This window comes from Microcaecilia unicolor, chromosome 3 (genome assembly GCF_901765095.1).
Source record: "Microcaecilia unicolor chromosome 3, aMicUni1.1, whole genome shotgun sequence".
NCBI classification, from domain to species: Eukaryota; Metazoa; Chordata; class Amphibia; order Gymnophiona; family Siphonopidae; genus Microcaecilia; species Microcaecilia unicolor.
The window spans coordinates 323,760,941-323,778,479 of NC_044033.1; the positions used below are offsets into that span (position 1 = coordinate 323,760,941).

At 39.2% G+C, this 17,539-nt stretch overlaps 1 protein-coding gene across 2 annotated transcripts in view; it reads right to left on the reverse strand.

Annotated features, from left to right (window-relative positions):
- The window catches only part of LOC115466843 (AT-rich interactive domain-containing protein 1B-like), a 1,026,314-nt gene that overhangs the window by 30,642 nt on the left and 978,133 nt on the right, over nucleotides 1–17,539 (reverse strand). For both annotated transcript variants that reach the window (XM_030198387.1, XM_030198389.1), the window contains 2 exons: nucleotides 7,728–7,866; nucleotides 2,813–2,985 (listed from right to left, as the gene is read on the reverse strand). In XM_030198387.1, the coding sequence (XP_030054247.1) occupies nucleotides 2,813–2,985; nucleotides 7,728–7,866 (312 nt within the window). The remainder of the gene's footprint in view (nucleotides 1–2,812; nucleotides 2,986–7,727; nucleotides 7,867–17,539) is intronic.

Here is a 17,539-nt window from a genome sequence, read left to right on the forward strand (position 1 = left end):
CATTTTTGCTCCATTTTCAAGGCATATACACACTAGACAATATCAATGTGAAATTCAGTCTTGTGGTCCCCTTCTTGGGAGGAGTACTTGAATACTCCCTGGTTCATTTTGCCTGCTTAAAGCTGGTCTCAACCCCCACAAATTGATCACGCAGTTCAAGAATTCTAGAAATTGTATTCGAAGTTCAGTTTTTTGGTGCCTGGCTGGCAGGAAATCAAATTAGGTTAATTCAAATTCTCTGATGGGCATAAAGTCCCTAGGTATGGATAGTGATTGATCTAATAGTAGCTCTCTTGATTCCCTTCCCTATAAGTCACCACACTAGAAATGTCCCAGGGTTGTGATGCTGATGCAGGTGAGAATGCTACTTCCTCACTGGGTGCAGGAGATCAGGTCCCTTTCCTGTAGAAATGTGCAGCTCCTTACAGTTTCTGAATGAGTAGATGATCTATCTCTCTGGTAAAGTGGAGGTGTTCTAATGCTCTGGCTCCAGACCTTTGGACGGGTTCATTGTTGGATGGCTCTGTTTCTTCCAGTGATTGGGGACACTCTCTGAAGAGGTTTTGAGAAATTGTTTATAGTTCACTTTGAGATGCGACTGAAGCACTAGCATGAGCTCACGAAAGGCACCATCTGCCTTGGCTATAAAGATGGGTTGTTCTACAATTTTCTGTACTACAGGCTACTTCATCAGTGCTGAAGCTCCCTTCTTTGCTGATTGGGAGGAAAAGAGCATTATTAGTATCCTCAGTGCAGACACCACTTCATATTTCTGCACCCTCTCCTTCATCCCCAATATCTAACACCAGGGAGTGTTGTTTCAATGCAGAATGCCTATTTGTTGGCACTTTTATTTCCAATTCCCTGTTGAACAGAAGCATACGGAAGAGAATATTACAAGGCCAATGACTTTTGTTTACTAGGGCAGGACTTGATATTCAGTCCCTGGGAGGAGGACTTGCTCCTGGAAGCCAAGTAGCTCCATCTGCACTGGTACTCTAGTTGGCTCTCTGATGTGGAGTCTTTGTCCTTATGCGGCAATTTTGAAGGACAATATTTTCTGGCTCACAGAAACACACACACAGTGTATGCAATTGGAAATGTTTATTTATTTATTTGTTGCATTTGTATCCCACCTTTTCCCACTTATTAGTAGGCTCAAAGTGGCTTACATAGTTCCGGAGAGGTGGCTACAGACTCCGGTGTGAAAAAATACAGTGTAGGGGTACTATTACAGTGACAAGTACAATAAAGAAGTATCGGTAAATAGGTTGGGGTGATTCAGACAAAATGTTAGGGTGTGATCATGCGTCGCGGTTGAAAACTGTTCGTTTCCTGTTTAGAATGTTGTGATCAGAGTCTAGATAACCATATCAGTGTGTCATTCAGATTAGATATCTTTGCCTCCGAGTGCACCTATTGAGGCCTGGGGTCTAGTCTGCCCTTTGAAAAACTGTGGCTACAAGGCTGAATTTGAGGGTGGATACAGTAGACAGATGGAAAGGGAAAGAGGATGGGATTTGATAAACCACCTTTCTGTGATTACAATCAAAGCAGTTTACATATTAAATACAGGTACTTGTTTTGTACCCGGGGCAGTGGACTTGTTAAGTGACTTACCCAGAGTCACAAGGAGCTGCAGTGGGAATCGAACCCGGTTCCCCTGATTTGAAGGGCTTGTTTTGGTTAAAGCAGAAAGGAGAGATGAGAAAGAAGAGGAAGAAGCAGTGCTATAAGACGGTTAGCAGAGAGAAAGACAGTATGTGGTCAGGTGCTAGCACAAACAAAATAAGACTGAGGAGACAAGTAACAGCCACATGATAAGAATTCTCACATATGCTTAGAAAGGCGCAGGCCAGGCCCCTTATCCACACTATTGGATGATGTCACCTGATAAACACATTTATCAGATTTCTTATTATTTATTTGTATGCACTTTTATTTTTAGGCCTTCTCACGGAAACAATGGACCATCAGCAATTACGGACACTCTCTCACCCAATTAGTCCATTAACTCGAGGGCTGACTGTATAAACAAGGAAATGTGGGGATAATGGTCTTTTATAAAACAGAAATTTGTATACAGCTATAACAACTAAACAAAGGCAACTTTATAACTGCTTAGTTTAATAATATCAAACAAAGTTTGGAATCCTCAATGACATCATAATGGATTCTGACCAACCTGAGATGTTTTACTGTCAAATGTTAATGAAACTGAATGAATGGTTCAAGAATTATTAGTGAAGTGGACTGACAGAAAGAAAATGATTGTTTTCTAAAGTAAATTTCCTCTTGGGGGGATTTGGGTTATAAATAAAATAAAGAGAACAACAGAACACCTGAACTGAAACAAAATGGCAGCTGTGTACCAGATACTCACAGACGGCAGCAACTCGCTTAAGAATTTTAGCCCTTTCTTGTGGACTATTTCCCCAGATATGCCATCCCATCCTTTCTTTGTTCATCCTGATATTTACAGCCCCAGTGGCAAATGGGACAAATACACAGCACAGAATTCTACTAACATGAATAACTATTCAGAGACTAGTTAGTTCCATGGAAGATGGTGCTTTTTAGCTTGTGTGGGTAGACCAGAAACATATGAAGATTGTCTAACTACTAAAATCTCTCACTGTGTTTCCACTGAGTTTTGTAACAGATATAGAATAAACTACATGGGAAGCAATAAACTGCTTTCTTACTTGTTGCAATATGCGACACACAAAATTATGAGTGTGTTCGCTATATCCTCTAGCATCATGTGACATGACTTGATTTGCTTGGGGCAGAAGCACAGGAGTATTATTACCTTTCCTCATCCCACCAAATGGGTCCTTGTTTGGTTCATAAGGTATCCTCCCCATCATGTCTGGAATATTTATCCCCTGTTGGTATAGTGCATTTGGTGTCATGGAATTTCGCTTTGGAAATGATGAGTCGCTTACATCAGAAAAGGGATCCTGCACATTGACAGAGCTGTTTCTAAGGGGAACAAAAAAAAGAAACATCATATTATTAAATAATGCAATATGAATAGGATGCAGCTGATGGATTCACTGACAGAACGCTACATTGCCTGAAAAAAACTAAGATGAAAAACCATCCTAGCTATTCTTAACTTTTCAAATAGATAGCCATTCTTCAGGGAAAAGCTGAAAGCATGCTCATTTACTGTGGTTATTTTTTAGATTTATATGGTGTGCGATAAGATAAAAAAACAAGAGACATTATTCCATTGCAGAAAGAGAATTTATTTTCCCTGGTACTTGAGGTGGAAGGATAGCAGTAATATAGTTTTATAGCATCATTTTGTATATTTAAGGTACTGTAATATGCTGGTAGGCCTTGTAAGATATATAGAAGTGCATAAGAAAATATATAATTCAATCAGAGATGGAACCAACAAATACTTAAAAGCAGTTTTTAATGGTTGTTTGTATTGATTTCACAAGAATTTTAAGTACAAGTTATATTTGGTGAACACATAGGACTAAATTCTATAAATAGTGCTAAAAAAAGCGCTATTCTATAAACAACGCTCAGAGTTAGGGGCTATAGAACAGAACTTAGCGCTGGGAACCGTGACTATTTTTAGGCGCAACCATTTATACCAACGAAGACCTGGTATAAATCCCTGCATGATCTCCTTTATTCTATAACAATGTGCATAAATTAAAGGAATGTCCATGATCTGCCCATGACCCTCCCATGGCCACGTCCGTTTTCTGGACTCGTGCGTAATTTTTACATGTGGATCTCGGCACCTAAATGTATGCATGTAAATTTTAATTAACACCAATTAGCATCAATAATTGTCAGGGCCCATTTATTGGTGCTAGTTGGCTTGTTATTCAATTAAATTGCGCACACAAATAGGGCATGCGCCCACATTTGTGCACACAATTTAAAATGCCATTTATAGACTTTGGGGGAGAGTGCTGAGAAAGAGATTTGTGAATCCCCTAGGATGGTCTGTGTTTTAGCACAATTTAAATTCAAAACATGATTAGATCCTAATTTAAACCTGCTCAAAGAAAAAGATAAACCTACTAAGTGAGTAACTTAGAAAAAAAGATGATTCAATAATATATTGCAGATGATGCAAAACTATTCAAAGTTGAGAAATCAAATGTAGACTGTGTGAAATTGCAGGAGGACCTTGGGAGGCTGGAATTCTGGGCATTCAAGTGGCAGATGAAATGTAATGTTGGCAACTATGAAGTGATGCACACTGGGAAGAATAAACCAAATTATAGCTACAGGATACTAGGTTCTATATTTGGAGTGAGCCCTGAAGAAAATGATTTAGGTGTCATTGTGGACAATACGTTGGATCTTTTGCTCAGTGTGCAGCTGACGCAAAAAAAAAAAAAAAAAGCAAACAGAACGTTAGGAATTATTAGGAAAGGAATCGAGAATAAAACAAAAAATATCATAATGATTCTCTATTGCTCCATGATGAAACTGTATATTGAGTACTGTGTGCAATTCTAGTTGCCACATCTCTTAAAAAAAAAAAAAAGAAAAGATGTTGTGGTAATGAAAAAGGTACAAAGAACTGTGACCAAAATGATTGAAAATATCGAACAACTCACATAAGGAAAGGCTAAAGAGTTTAGAGCTCTTCAACTTTGAGAAGCAGCTTAAAATGTATTGAACTTTTTTCGGATCTTGCCAGGTATTTGTGACCTGGCTTGACCACTGTTGGAAACAGGATTCTGGGCTTGATGGACTTTTGGTCTGTCCCAGTGTGGCAATACTTAGCGGACATTGGGTGGCAGCACCGGTGGTTGGGAGGCGGGGCAAGTCCTGGGCAGACTTCTACAGTCTATGCCCCGAAAATGGCAAGGATAAATCAAGGTCAGGTATACATATAAAGTAGCACATATGAGTTTATCTTGTTGGGCAGACTGGATGGACCAGTCTGCCGTCAACTATTATGTTACTTATGTACACTTCTGTACTTATCATGGCTGAGGGGCGATATGTCAGAGGTCTATAAAATCCTGAATGGAGTGGAACAGGAAAATTATGAATCAATTGTTTACTCTTTCAAAAAGTACAAAGACTAGGGGACATTCCATAGTAGCACATTTAAAACAGTCAGGAGAAAATATTTTTCACTCAACAAATACTTAAGCTCTGGAACTAATTGCTTTAGCAAGTGGTATAAGCAGTTAATATAACCGGGTTTAAAAACAATATGAACAAATTCCTGGAGAAAAGTGCATAAACCATTATGAAGGCAGACCTGCGGAAGGCCACTGCTTATGCCTGAGGTTAAATAGAATTGAATCCCGCTACTTTTTGGGACACTACCAGGTACTTGTGACCTGGACTGGCCTCTGTTGGAAACAGGATACTGGGCTAGATGGATCCTTGGTCTGATTCAGTATCCTTAAGTGAAGAAGTTTCTGATCATTTCATTCCCTAACTGGTGGCACCTTCTCAAGTAGCAGTAACTTTAACTAACATTTTAACTGCTGATCAGTCTTCCACCCTTAAGAAATTTTAGCCTATTCTTCAATAGAGCACTGTTTCACCTCTGTGTCATTTGAGGGCTCTCTTTGGGGTCCTTTTACTAAGCTGCGTTGGCGCCTAAGCGTGCCCAACGTGCGCCTATTTGGAGGGCCCGGGCGATAATTTTGTTTATTTTATGTGCGTCTGCTACGTGTGCCAGAAAATAATTTTTATTTTCCTGCATGTGGCGGAAACCAGGCAGTAATCGTCATTCTATGTGTGTAGATGATCACCGCATGGTTACCGCATCAGACCTTATCGCTAAGTCAATGGCTGGTGGTAAGGTCTCAGACTCAAAATGGACACGCGCCAATTTTTATTTTGCTGCATGTCCATTTTTGGCAAAAATTTTAAAAAGGCCTTTTTTTACAGGAACGCTGAAAAATAGATCTGCGCACGCCTAAAACTCGCGCCTACACTAGCACAGCTTATTTTTCGGCACACCTTAGTAAATGACCCCTTTGTCTTGCCACAACATTCCAATGGGGTTTAGATCTAAAACATGAACTCTTCTTCTTCAGCAATTCTGTAATAGATTTACTTTAATTTTCTGTCTGCAAATCTTTTCACTTCATTCATCATTCCCATTTCAAGATCATTTATAAATATGTAAAAAAGTACCAGCCTCAGTACAGATTTCTATGGTACATCATTATTCACCTTCCTCCATTGAAAGAATTGGCCATTTAACCCTACTCTCTGATTTCTATCTTTAAACCAGTTCTCAGGCCACAAGAGATCATGGATTTGAATCCCATAGCTTTTTAATTTCTTCCAGAGTCTCTCATAACCAACTATCAAAAGATGTCTGAAAATCAGATACATCATATCGACTGGCTCATCTTTATCCACATTCATAACTTCAAAAAATAGAAGTTTGATGAGGCAAGACTACTCTTGGCTAAATACATGCTGATTCTGTCCCAATAGACAATATCTATTTATACGTTCAGTAATTTTGTTCTTTTTAATAATTGTTGTCATTTTGCCTAGCACTGACATTAAGCTCACTGGTTTGTAATTTTTCTAAAAAAAAAAACTGGCATTACGCTGTCCACCCTCCTATCTTCAGGTACCATACACCAGTGCTTCTCAAATCTGTCCTAGAGAACCACCATCCAGTTGGGTTGTCAGGATTATATGCATGAGACAGATTTGCATGCCTGTCAACCTCCATTATATTCAAAGCTCTCTCATGAATATTCACTAGGGACATCCTGAAAACCCGACTGGCTGATGGTCCCCTAGGACAGGCTTGAGAACTACTGCCTTAAACAATTTTAAATGATAGGTTACAAATTACTACAATTTAATTTTTGAGCGGTTCTTTTTTCAGTATTCTATGGTGTCAACTAACTGGTCCAGGTGATTTGCTGCAGCTTATCAATTTGGCCTATTACATTTTCAAGGTTCAATGAAATTTATTTCAGTTTCTCCGAATCATCACGTTTAATTGTCTTTTTTGGCACAGATAACTCTCTTACATCTTTCCCAGTAAAGATTAAAGGAAATAATTCATTTAATATCTTCGTATAGTCTTGTCCTTCTTTTATTTGGTGATGATCTAATGACAGCCAGTGTCTTGAAGGGTATATCCCTTTGCCTCATCAGAAAATTCACCTCTGATTGAACAGAAAGAAAACCTGGGGGTTGTAGAGGTTTTTGGGACAGACTGATGTAATGTGATGGAAAAGGCAGCACAAATTTTTTTTTAAAACTTATTTATGTTTATTATATTTGTAAATGCAACTGATTTGTACTATCTGAACATATGGTTTACTCTTGACTGTTGTGACCCATAATAGTGTTAGTGGGAAATAAGTCCAGTGTAAACTAAAGTAAAAGTAAAGTACCTGCACCATCCCATGCAGACTCAAGTCTTTCACGAAACATGCTACTCCCAAAGCCTCCACCCACTTCTTATCCTTGTTACACATTAGACATCAACATAACTTTCCATCCTCTTTACTTTAGTCGACCTTTTTGTACTTCCAGTAGAAGGAAGTAGAAGAAGGAACAGTACCAATGTCCTCACTATTTTGCACTTTTCAGCTCTTTAACATTGTGATTTCTATACAGATCCCAGTAAAGCATGATCTCTTTATCATGATGGTGCTTGAATCTGCTCTTCGCGACATTTCATGTATATTGGTAGGTTGGTAGATAAGTCAGAGAAGAATTGTAATAATAAATATTGTGCATACCTGCTACCTGGCATGGGCTGCATCTGTCCATGAGGTGTGGATGCCGGCGTTGGAGGCTTGAGATCGATTGGCATTTCAGCCATGGAATTACTGCCAGTGGACTGGGGAGTCTGTGAACCTTGCAAGGAGCCAGAATTAGCTTGGAGGGAAGAAAAAGATAAACAGGAAAAAGATTTAAGTTTGCAAGTAACCTAAAGGCTGTTGGGGGACAAAAATAAAAAAAAATTAAACAATAGGGAGACACCAGTGAGTTTCACTCCACAGCAACCAGGGGGCAGCGGAACACCTTTTCGTTTGGGGGCTTCAAGCTCTGCCCCAAACCCCATGGCCTCTAGAATCTCTCTCCCTCCCTATCTCTCAATATCTCTCTTTCCTTCCACCTCTCCCCCCCCCCCCCCACATAGTGTCCCCTTCCTCAGGGCAGCAATGCTACTTACAGAAGATGCATTGTGGCTGACCAGAGTGGGGCCTTGAGCATCCAGGCACACTAAAGGCTGCTAGCTCCCAGCCCCCTTGACCTTCCTGTTTCAGAGGGGGTTGACGATGGCAAGCCTTTAGAATGGGCTGAAGCTTAAGGCCTCCATGCCTGTCAGCTGTGATGCTTCTTCTATAATGCTGATTATAGGGAGGTAAGAAGCCATACACTTCATGGCAGAGAGAGGAAAGGAAATCTGTTGCGGTGCTGTGGCACCTACTGCTCCCCCCTTTCCAATGCCTATGATAGTAACAAATTGACAATCTCACAGCTGAACTACAATTTAAAAAAAAATTCAAACTTAATGACGTATTTAAAAACTGGATTCTCGAATGCTAACAGCAATAGTCTCCTTAGTGGCAGTTTTTGTTTGAAGTGATGATCCCTGTTTACAAACAATCAAAGAGCAGGGATCAATAGTTAAGAATCAATCTCCTGGAATGCAACAGGTGCAGAGTCCAAACAGGGCCGTAATTGTGAGATTTGCTTTTCTCAATGATTTTGAATGGTCGACAGGCTCATAATCAAGAACTCTGCTCACAAAATAAACAACAGCAATATGGGTAATCCGACTCTGCACGAAAGTGAAAATGCCACTTCTGGAAGGATCAAGCTAACAGGATCTACTGTCAGTCATCATTTCCTAGCAGTGCTATCCAATGCTCCAATGTTAGCTGGCAACACCAAGCATCCAAGAAGTTGTGATTTACTGAGTATAAGACTCGTGTACATACACAGATGAAGCAAAACTGTTTTGACCAATAACATCCCTTTACAACTTTACATTGGTACATTTGAGGATTATTAACCCTTATGAATCGCCTCTATCACAAAAACTTGAAGGAATGACAGAATACAGCAGATCATATAAAATGCAGCAACTATTAAAAACTTATTTCTAGAAGGGGGGGGGGGGCACGAGCGCAGGAACAGAATGGCAGCATGCATCCTTTCATCCTAATTTAAGGACCATGTACACTATTTACTTTTTCTTTGGCTGCAATATTCGTGGGAGTAAGTCCCCTTCCAGGCAAAGTAAAATTGAGGCAGCCTTCTCAGGGGACTCAAAAAACGCCGCAAATCTGACCCGACCTTCCCCTGTAAAGACACGAACATCACTGTAATTGGCGTTGAGCACAAACAGGATCTGCTGGATATCACGGCCCAATTGTCGCACATAACAGCGCTACTTACTAAGAATAATGTCTCAATTAAAGCTATCCAGGTCGATATACCCCAAATGAAAGAAGCAGAGGCACGTTAGTAGTTTATGGATGGCCACGTGCTGTGCAAATGTACTCATAAAATGGCATCTGACTTAAAGGCCGCAATGGAAGATGCGATTACTAGACAACAGCAAAATAACATCCATCTTCTGAGGCTCCCTGAAGGCAGTAAAGGCACAGATGCAGCTACATTTTTTGAATCCTTTGTGCCTTTTCTCCTACAACTTATTTGAGTGCTCTTTCGAATTTGAAAGAGCTCATCCAATCTGTTCCTGGGCTAATCCAAACCAGAAATATCTCAGGCCGGTCATAATGAAGATTTTACGTTTTCAACAGACTCAGACTATTCTGCAAGCAGCATAATGCAAGGGTCAAATAAAAAATGGAAGGATTATACCATTTCTATCACTCCTAATTTCTCCAAGGATACTGCATTAAAATGGAAATCATTCTTAGCGCTTGAAAAACCTGGGAATCCCTTGCAAATGAACAATTACAGCCCAATCTCTTTTTTAAATTATGACTGTAAGATCTATGTGAAAATCACTGCAGACTGGCTAAGGTGATTCCATACTTGATTCACCTTACACAGACTGGTTTTAAGAGGCAGATTGTCGGCGGACAATACTAGGGTTTTCTATCATGTGATCCAGGCTGCTCAGCATCTGGAGAGTTCGGCATGTGCCATCTCTCTAGATTGCCGAGAAGACTTTTGACTACATTGAGTGGAAATTTCTTTTCCCTGTGTTACAATGGTTTCAACTTGATGACTTTTTCATTAACATGGTTCACACACTTTATTCTAACCCTACTGCTTGTGTCTATGTCAATAACATCCGGTCTCCTCCTTTTACCTTGACTAGCGGTACAAGGCAGGGATGCCATCTCTACCCTTTACTTTTAAATTGGAACTAGAACCTTTTCTTATTTCTATCAGACAGTCTACTGATATTCTAACACTGCTGCTCAGACTGTCAAACTCTCTGCATATGTAAATGATGGAGCGCTTAGGATTAGTTAGGCATTTACATACACAATATACAGTTACCTGAGTGTGCGCCCTTTCTAGATTCTCACGTAAGGTTATTTCTAATCACTAAGCCTTATTATCCTGAAGCAGCATAGTTTTTCTGCTTGTTGTTCTTAGATTGGTCAGCTTTGACTAAATAAACGTTACCAATGAGCCAGCTCTTTCGTTTTTTGTGTGCTATTTTATTATTATATTATATATTTTTTTTATTACATTTTTTTCGGTAAACAGTTATTTGAGTGTGTGTTTGTTCTATATTTATGCGTAAGGATTTTTCTTATCACTAAACCTCATGGTCCTGAAGCAGCATATTTTTTCCGTCATTGGTCAGCTTCGACCTGATAAACATTACTGATGAGTTTGCTCTCCAGTTTTTTTATGCGCTGTTAAGTTTTTGGGTTTTATGTCCAGATTTACTCTCTTTTTAATGAAAGAGGTGATCACCAAGCTTGCTTTCAATTTTTGATGCGTTCTTAGTTCCTTTGTCCGTTGTCCACACTAAACTTATGTTTTACTTAATCATGAGTACAATAGAGACCTCCAGTTTTTACTTTTGCGTTTTTTTTTTAATTCGACTCCTTGTTTTATACCATGCTATTCCTTTTTTGAGATTATTTATTTTATTCATAATATAGGATGTTTTTTGATGTGTAAAATCATACTACTATTTTTATTCTTATTTTTTAAATTTTTTTTAATGTTCCTTTGCAGTGATTTGACAACCAATCACCAGATTGTATAAGAAAGCTTAGTTTTCATTTTTATACACCTTGGAACCTCCTAAGGTCAGTGACCCTGAGCACAACCTATAAGTTATGACACATGCTATAGGAGCATGTCTACATGCAAATTGGTTATTCTTAACATTTAAAGAATTCTGTTCCTCAATCTTCTCGGAGATTTTGTGTAGTATATTTCATCTCACTGTATTTGATTTGCTATCTTAAGTCTTTTATTACAGTCACATTTTATTTTTATGGAAAATTTTATATTTATGTTTATTATTTGTGTACATTTAAATGTGTGTATTTTGATTCATAATGTTTATATTTCATATTATAGTATATTATTTGTGTATGTTTTTTAGACTCCTGAGGCAGGCGCATAAGCGCCAAAACACAGCTGCTGTGTCGAGTCATTTGATGTTCCCTAATAAAGACTTTACCTTTATATGTCTCCCTGGGTTATTGCAAAGGCCAGACCATCCTGCTCCTCTTTTCTGTTATTTGCAGCATTCATCCTGACGTAGGAATTTTGGTTCCTCCACCTCTTGTGGTCGTTCCTTGTTTGGATGATGTGCTCCTCTACATCTCATCTCCTGAATCGTCTATTCCAAAGTTATTCCAATTAATTGAACAATTAGGTACCCTTTCAGGGTATACTATTAATCGGTCTAAAACAGAAGTCCTTCCACTGAATATGTTTTGTGTTCAAGATGATTTTCCTTCTCTTCCCCTTAGTTGGTGTGGATCCAGTCTTAAATACTTGGGCCTTACCTTTACAGCATCCATAGAAGAAACTGTTGATATTAACACATCTTGTGTTATTCAACAACTAAAATCCACGTGTATGAAGTGGTCTCTATTGTATTTATCCTAGTGGAAACTCTAAAAGTGGTTCTTGTACCTCACATTCTCTATTTCTATGCTTCCTTTTATGTTACCTTTAGGATTTTACTGTAATATAGATAAAATTTTATCCAATTTTTTTGTGGAATAATAAAATCTCACAGATTGTCCTTGCTAAATTGAAAGCCCCCACATCCTCCAGTGGACTCAATTTTCCTAACTTTGTGAATTATAACCATGCCTTATCATCACATGTTGCAGCATGATGGTTGGCTGGGGATACTTTGCCTAATCCACTGACTTGGCTCCTCTTAGAGGTTGCTTTAGCTGGCCCCTTCTCATTATCTTCACACCTGGGTTCGGTTATCTCCCCACCTGATTGCACTTTTGATATATTTGATAGTACATTATCTGCGATTAAGAACTTAGGTAGTTCCTTAAATACTCTATAAATAATTCGCTGCAGGCTCCCTTATGGAATAATCCTCTCTTCTGTATTAAACATAAACCAATTTTTTGGGCTTGATTGGGTTACATGTGGCATTTTTATTCTTAACGATGTTGTCAATGATGGGCATTTTGCCTCATTTGCTTTCTTACATGATAGATTTCAATTACCTCATTCTCAATTTTTTCAATACTTATAGTTACGTTCTTCTGTCTTACCTGCTATAGCCTTTTTGAAGTCCTTATCTATTAAACCAGATATTTCCCCAAGTGTTAGTAGAGGCATTCACTTTGGGAAAAAGTGCATCCAAACTTTATAAATTACTTAATTCTTCAACACCTCAGTCTTGATTGACTTTATAATCTTTGTGGTCATCTTACACAGGGTTACATCTTACAAATACTCAATGGGTTTATTTTTGGTCTGTTAATAAACCTCTCTCCTTAGCTGCAACCTTACGAACTATATGTTTCCTTATGAACAGTGCCTTTTGGAACCCCTTGTTAGGCAAAATAGAATAAATGTTTCTTTGTCTAACAGATGCTGGTCTTGTAAGGCTGATTTTGGTACACTTGAACACTTCATTTTTTCTTGTCCTTGTTTGAATTTGTTCTGGCAAGAAGTTTGGAACTACATTTCTATGATTTTTACATGCTCTGTACCCTTATCCTACAAAATTGTCATTTTCGGTCCCTTGGTTTTTCCCATTCCTTGTCCCCAGACCATTCCAAACTCCGTGATATTCTTTTGGCTCTTGTCTTCTTAAAATCTATAGCAGCTGCTTAGAAGGATAATAGTAAGGTTAATTCGACCTTCTGGTGGTGTTCTGTCTGTTCTACTTTCAAATATGAATTGGTGTTGGCTGAAAGAAATACGACTGTCACTAAACATACTGCTATATGGGGTCCTTTAGCTCAATTCTGTTCTACTTAATAGGATGCTACTTGAAATATTACATGTTCATTTTTATACAGCATGGTACTGGGATGCTGTTTCCTTCTGATGTTTTTGTGGATATAGCATATCACTTGTTTTGATTGTTTTGTATTGTTTCTTTTTATAAAAATTTCAATAAAAACTATTTGAACACACACACACCACAAAAAATATTTCTACAAATAGACCATCTTCACTACAACATCAAATCAAATCAACCTTAAGCCTGTCCACATAACCACGCCTTAACCCCCTTACTAAAGTACAGATAGATTCTTTTGTGGCACAAAATTCAGGAAGCTCAATCCGCAAAAACAGCAGTCTCATTGAATAAGCCCTAGTCCTTCCAGCTGATAAAGTCCTGTACGGTCCATCCAGTCTGCCCAACAAGATAATCTCATTGTATGTGATATCTTGATTTGTCCTTGTCATTTTCAGGGCACAGACTGCAGAAATCTGGCCAGCACTAGTTTTGCTTCTCAATTACCAGTGTTGCCACCCAATCTCCGCTAAGCTTCTGTGGATCCATTCCTTCTAAACAGGATTCCTTTGTGTTTATTCCATGCATTTTTGAATTCTGTTACCGTTTTCATCTCCCCCACCTCCCACAGGAGGGCATTCCAAATATCTACCACCCACTCTATGCAAAAAACATTGGGCTTTTGACATCATTAAATCGTGACCATCTTTGTGTAAGAGGCCGGCGAAAATGATCCAGGAACCTTAGGTGAACTGACTGCATAGCAAATACAGTTTATAAATTTATTTGAGCCAATAGAGACTACTTGATGGCACCTTTAGTATAATCATTATCATGTTCCTTGTATAGTGATGTATTAATGAGATTATTTTGCTTGTGAGCGAACCAGAGAGTGTGGTGAGTGGAAGTAAGTTCCGCCGAAATTGCGTTTGTTTGTTGAATATATAAGCATATGTATTAGTTAATTAAAGTATGCTATTTAATTTTGGAGTACTTTAAGTGAGTTATGTGATGTAGAGATTGTACTCCGATAATAGACTATTTTCCTCTGAGGTTATAGGTTTGTTATTAAAATTTAACTAACAACAAACAGTACTCCTGTTCTATATAAATTACAAAATCTTTATTAGTGAAAACAAACCAGTGCATTAAAAGAATTACCAAATAGTATCCCTGTAACTCACTCACACTGCCAGTGAGTTGCAGGGATACTATTTGGTAATTCTTTTTATGCACTGGTTTGTTTTCACTAATAAAGATTTTGTAATTTATATAGAACAGGAGTACTGTTTGTTGTTAATGTTTTAGGTACCTCCTATAATATATATATCCCCTATCAGGATTAAGATTAAAATTTAACAGCCAGACCATTGACCATTCTTCTAACACTTGGAGATCCCTTCTCATGGTTTCTACTCCTTCCAGGGTATCCACTCTATTGGCTATCTTTGTGTCATCCGCAAAAAGGCAAACCTTTCCTTCTAACCCTTCAGCAATATCTCTTACAAATTAAACAGAAATAGCCCCAGCAGCAACCCCCAAGGTACTCCAATACTCACCTTCCTTTCCACTGAGTGGATTCCGTTTACCACCACCCTCCGTCGCCTGTTGGTCAACCAGTTTCCCATCTAGATCACTACTTTGGGTCCTACGTTCAGCCCATTTAATTTATTCATGAGTCTTGGCTTTGCTGAATCCAAGTAGATTACATCTAGTGCACGTCCTTCAACCAGTTCTTTCGTCAACCAGTCAAAGAAGTCAATAAGATTCACTTGGCAGGATTTTCCTTTGGTAAAGACATGTTACCTCAGATCCTGTAACCTGTTGGCTTCTAGAAAGTTAAATATCCTTTCTTTCAGCAGCAACTCCATTATTTTTCCTACCACTGATACGAGACTTACTGGCTTGTAATTTCCCAATTTTTCCCTGTCTCCGCTTTTGTGAAGAGGGACCACATCCGCTCATCTCCAATCCAGCGGAACCTCTCCCGTCTCTAAAATTCTATTAAATAAATCTTTAAGAGGTCCCACCAGGATTTCTCTGAGCTCCCTCAGTATCCTAGGATGTATCCCATCTGGCCCCAAAGCTTTGTTCACTTTCAGATTCTCAAGCTGTTTATAAATGCTTTCCTCCATGAACAGCATGAACAGCACAATATCCACTCCATTCCTAGATATTACCTCAGCAGCCAACCGCAGTCCTTCTCCAGGATTTTCTTCTGTGAACACTGAAGAGAAGTTATTGTTTAGCATGTTCGCTTTATCCTTATCACTCTCCACATAGCAAGTCTCGGTATCTTTCAGTCTTGCAATTCCATTCCTATATTTTCTCCTTTCACCAATATATCTGAATAAGGTCTAGACACCTCTCTTAACATCTTTAAGCCATTTTTTCTTCCGCTTGTGCTTTCGGTAGCTGTATTTCCCTCTTCGCTTCTTTGAGTTTAATCCAATAATCTTTTCCATGATCCTCTTGTTGTGTTCTTCTGCATTTCTTGAACGAAGCCTCTGTTGCTCTTATTTTTTTCAGTCACTTGTTTGGAGAACCATATAGGCTTCCTGTTTATCTTGTTTTTGTTTACTTTCCTTATGTAAAGATCAGTTGCCATATTTATAGCAGCTTTCAGCTTGGCCCACTGATTTTCCCCTTCACCTACCTTCATCTGTTCCTTCTTCAGGTATTGCACATTTTACCAAAATCAGTAAGTCTGAAATCCAGTACTTTGAGTTTTGTGCATTCGCACTGATCACTATTACATAGGTGGGCACCCACACAGATACTGGAAACACTTCCTCAATTTGTGAGCACTAGGATCCAGCGTTGACCCTTCTCTAGTGGGTTCTGCTACAATTTGTCTGAGCAAGGCACTTTGACAGATGTTCACAACCTCCCTACTTCTTTCCGATTCTGCCGATGGGACATTCCAATTCACATCAGGCAAGTTGAAATCTCCAAAAAGTAGCACCTCCCCTTTCATATCAAAATGTCGAGAATCCAAGTGGCGAATACCATTTTGTTTCTTTTTATGGCCACTTGATCAGATGTTTTTGTGCTCTATATGTTTATCTTTTTGGTCCATTTTCGGAAAAAAATCCAAGTGAAAAACGCACAAAATCAAGCCATTCGGATGTAGGAGGAGCCAGCATTCTTAGTAGACTGGCCACACAGACATCCCAGCAGAGTAGTGGGGGAGCCTAGGGTGCACTGCAGTGGACATCACATAAAACCTTGGAACACATCTCACTGTTACCCTTTTATATTGTATGATGAGCCCTCCAAAACCCACTATAAACCTACTATACCCAATTGTATACCACTACAATAGCCCTGCAGGTGTCACCTATATGTGGGTACCATAGATTTTTGGTGAATTTTGGAGGGCTGACACTTTCCACCATAAGGTCCCCTGCTCTACTGTGCACTGCACTGACCACTAGGCTACTCCAAGAACCTACTTGCTGCTCAAAAAGATCTGGCTATAACATCTGAGGCTGTCATAGAGGCTGGTATGTATAGTTTCTTTTACATCTTTGGGGGGTGGGAGGGGGTTATCCCTTTACTCCTCCAGTGGTCATCTGATCATTTAGGGCACCTGTTTGTGGCTTAGTTGTTATTAAAACAGGTCTAGTCCTGGATGTTTTTGATTTGTTCTATTATGGCAGAAAAACATCCCAAGTGTTAGGAATGCCCCAATCCCACCTCCAACATGCAACACGGGAGGGAGTGGAAAACATGAAAAAGGACCTACGGAAGCTAGAAGAATGGTCTAAGGTTTGGCAATTAAAATTCAATGCGAAGAAATGCAAAGTGATGCACTTAGGGAGTAGAAATCCACGGGAGACGTATGTGTTAGGCGGTGAGAGTCTGATAGGTACCGACGGGGAGAGGGATCTTGGGGTGATAGTATCTGAGGATCTGAAGGCGACGAAACAGTGTGACAAGGCGGTGGCTGTAAGTAGAAGGTTGCTAGGCTGTATAGAGAGGGGAGTGACCAGCAGAAGAAAAGAGGTTTTAATGCCCCTGTATAAGTCGTTGGTGAGGCCCCACCTGGAGTATTTGTTCAGTTCTGGAGGCCGTATCTTGCTAAGGATGTAAAAAGAATTGAAGCAGTGCAAGGAAAAGCTACGAGAATGGTATGGGATTTGCTTT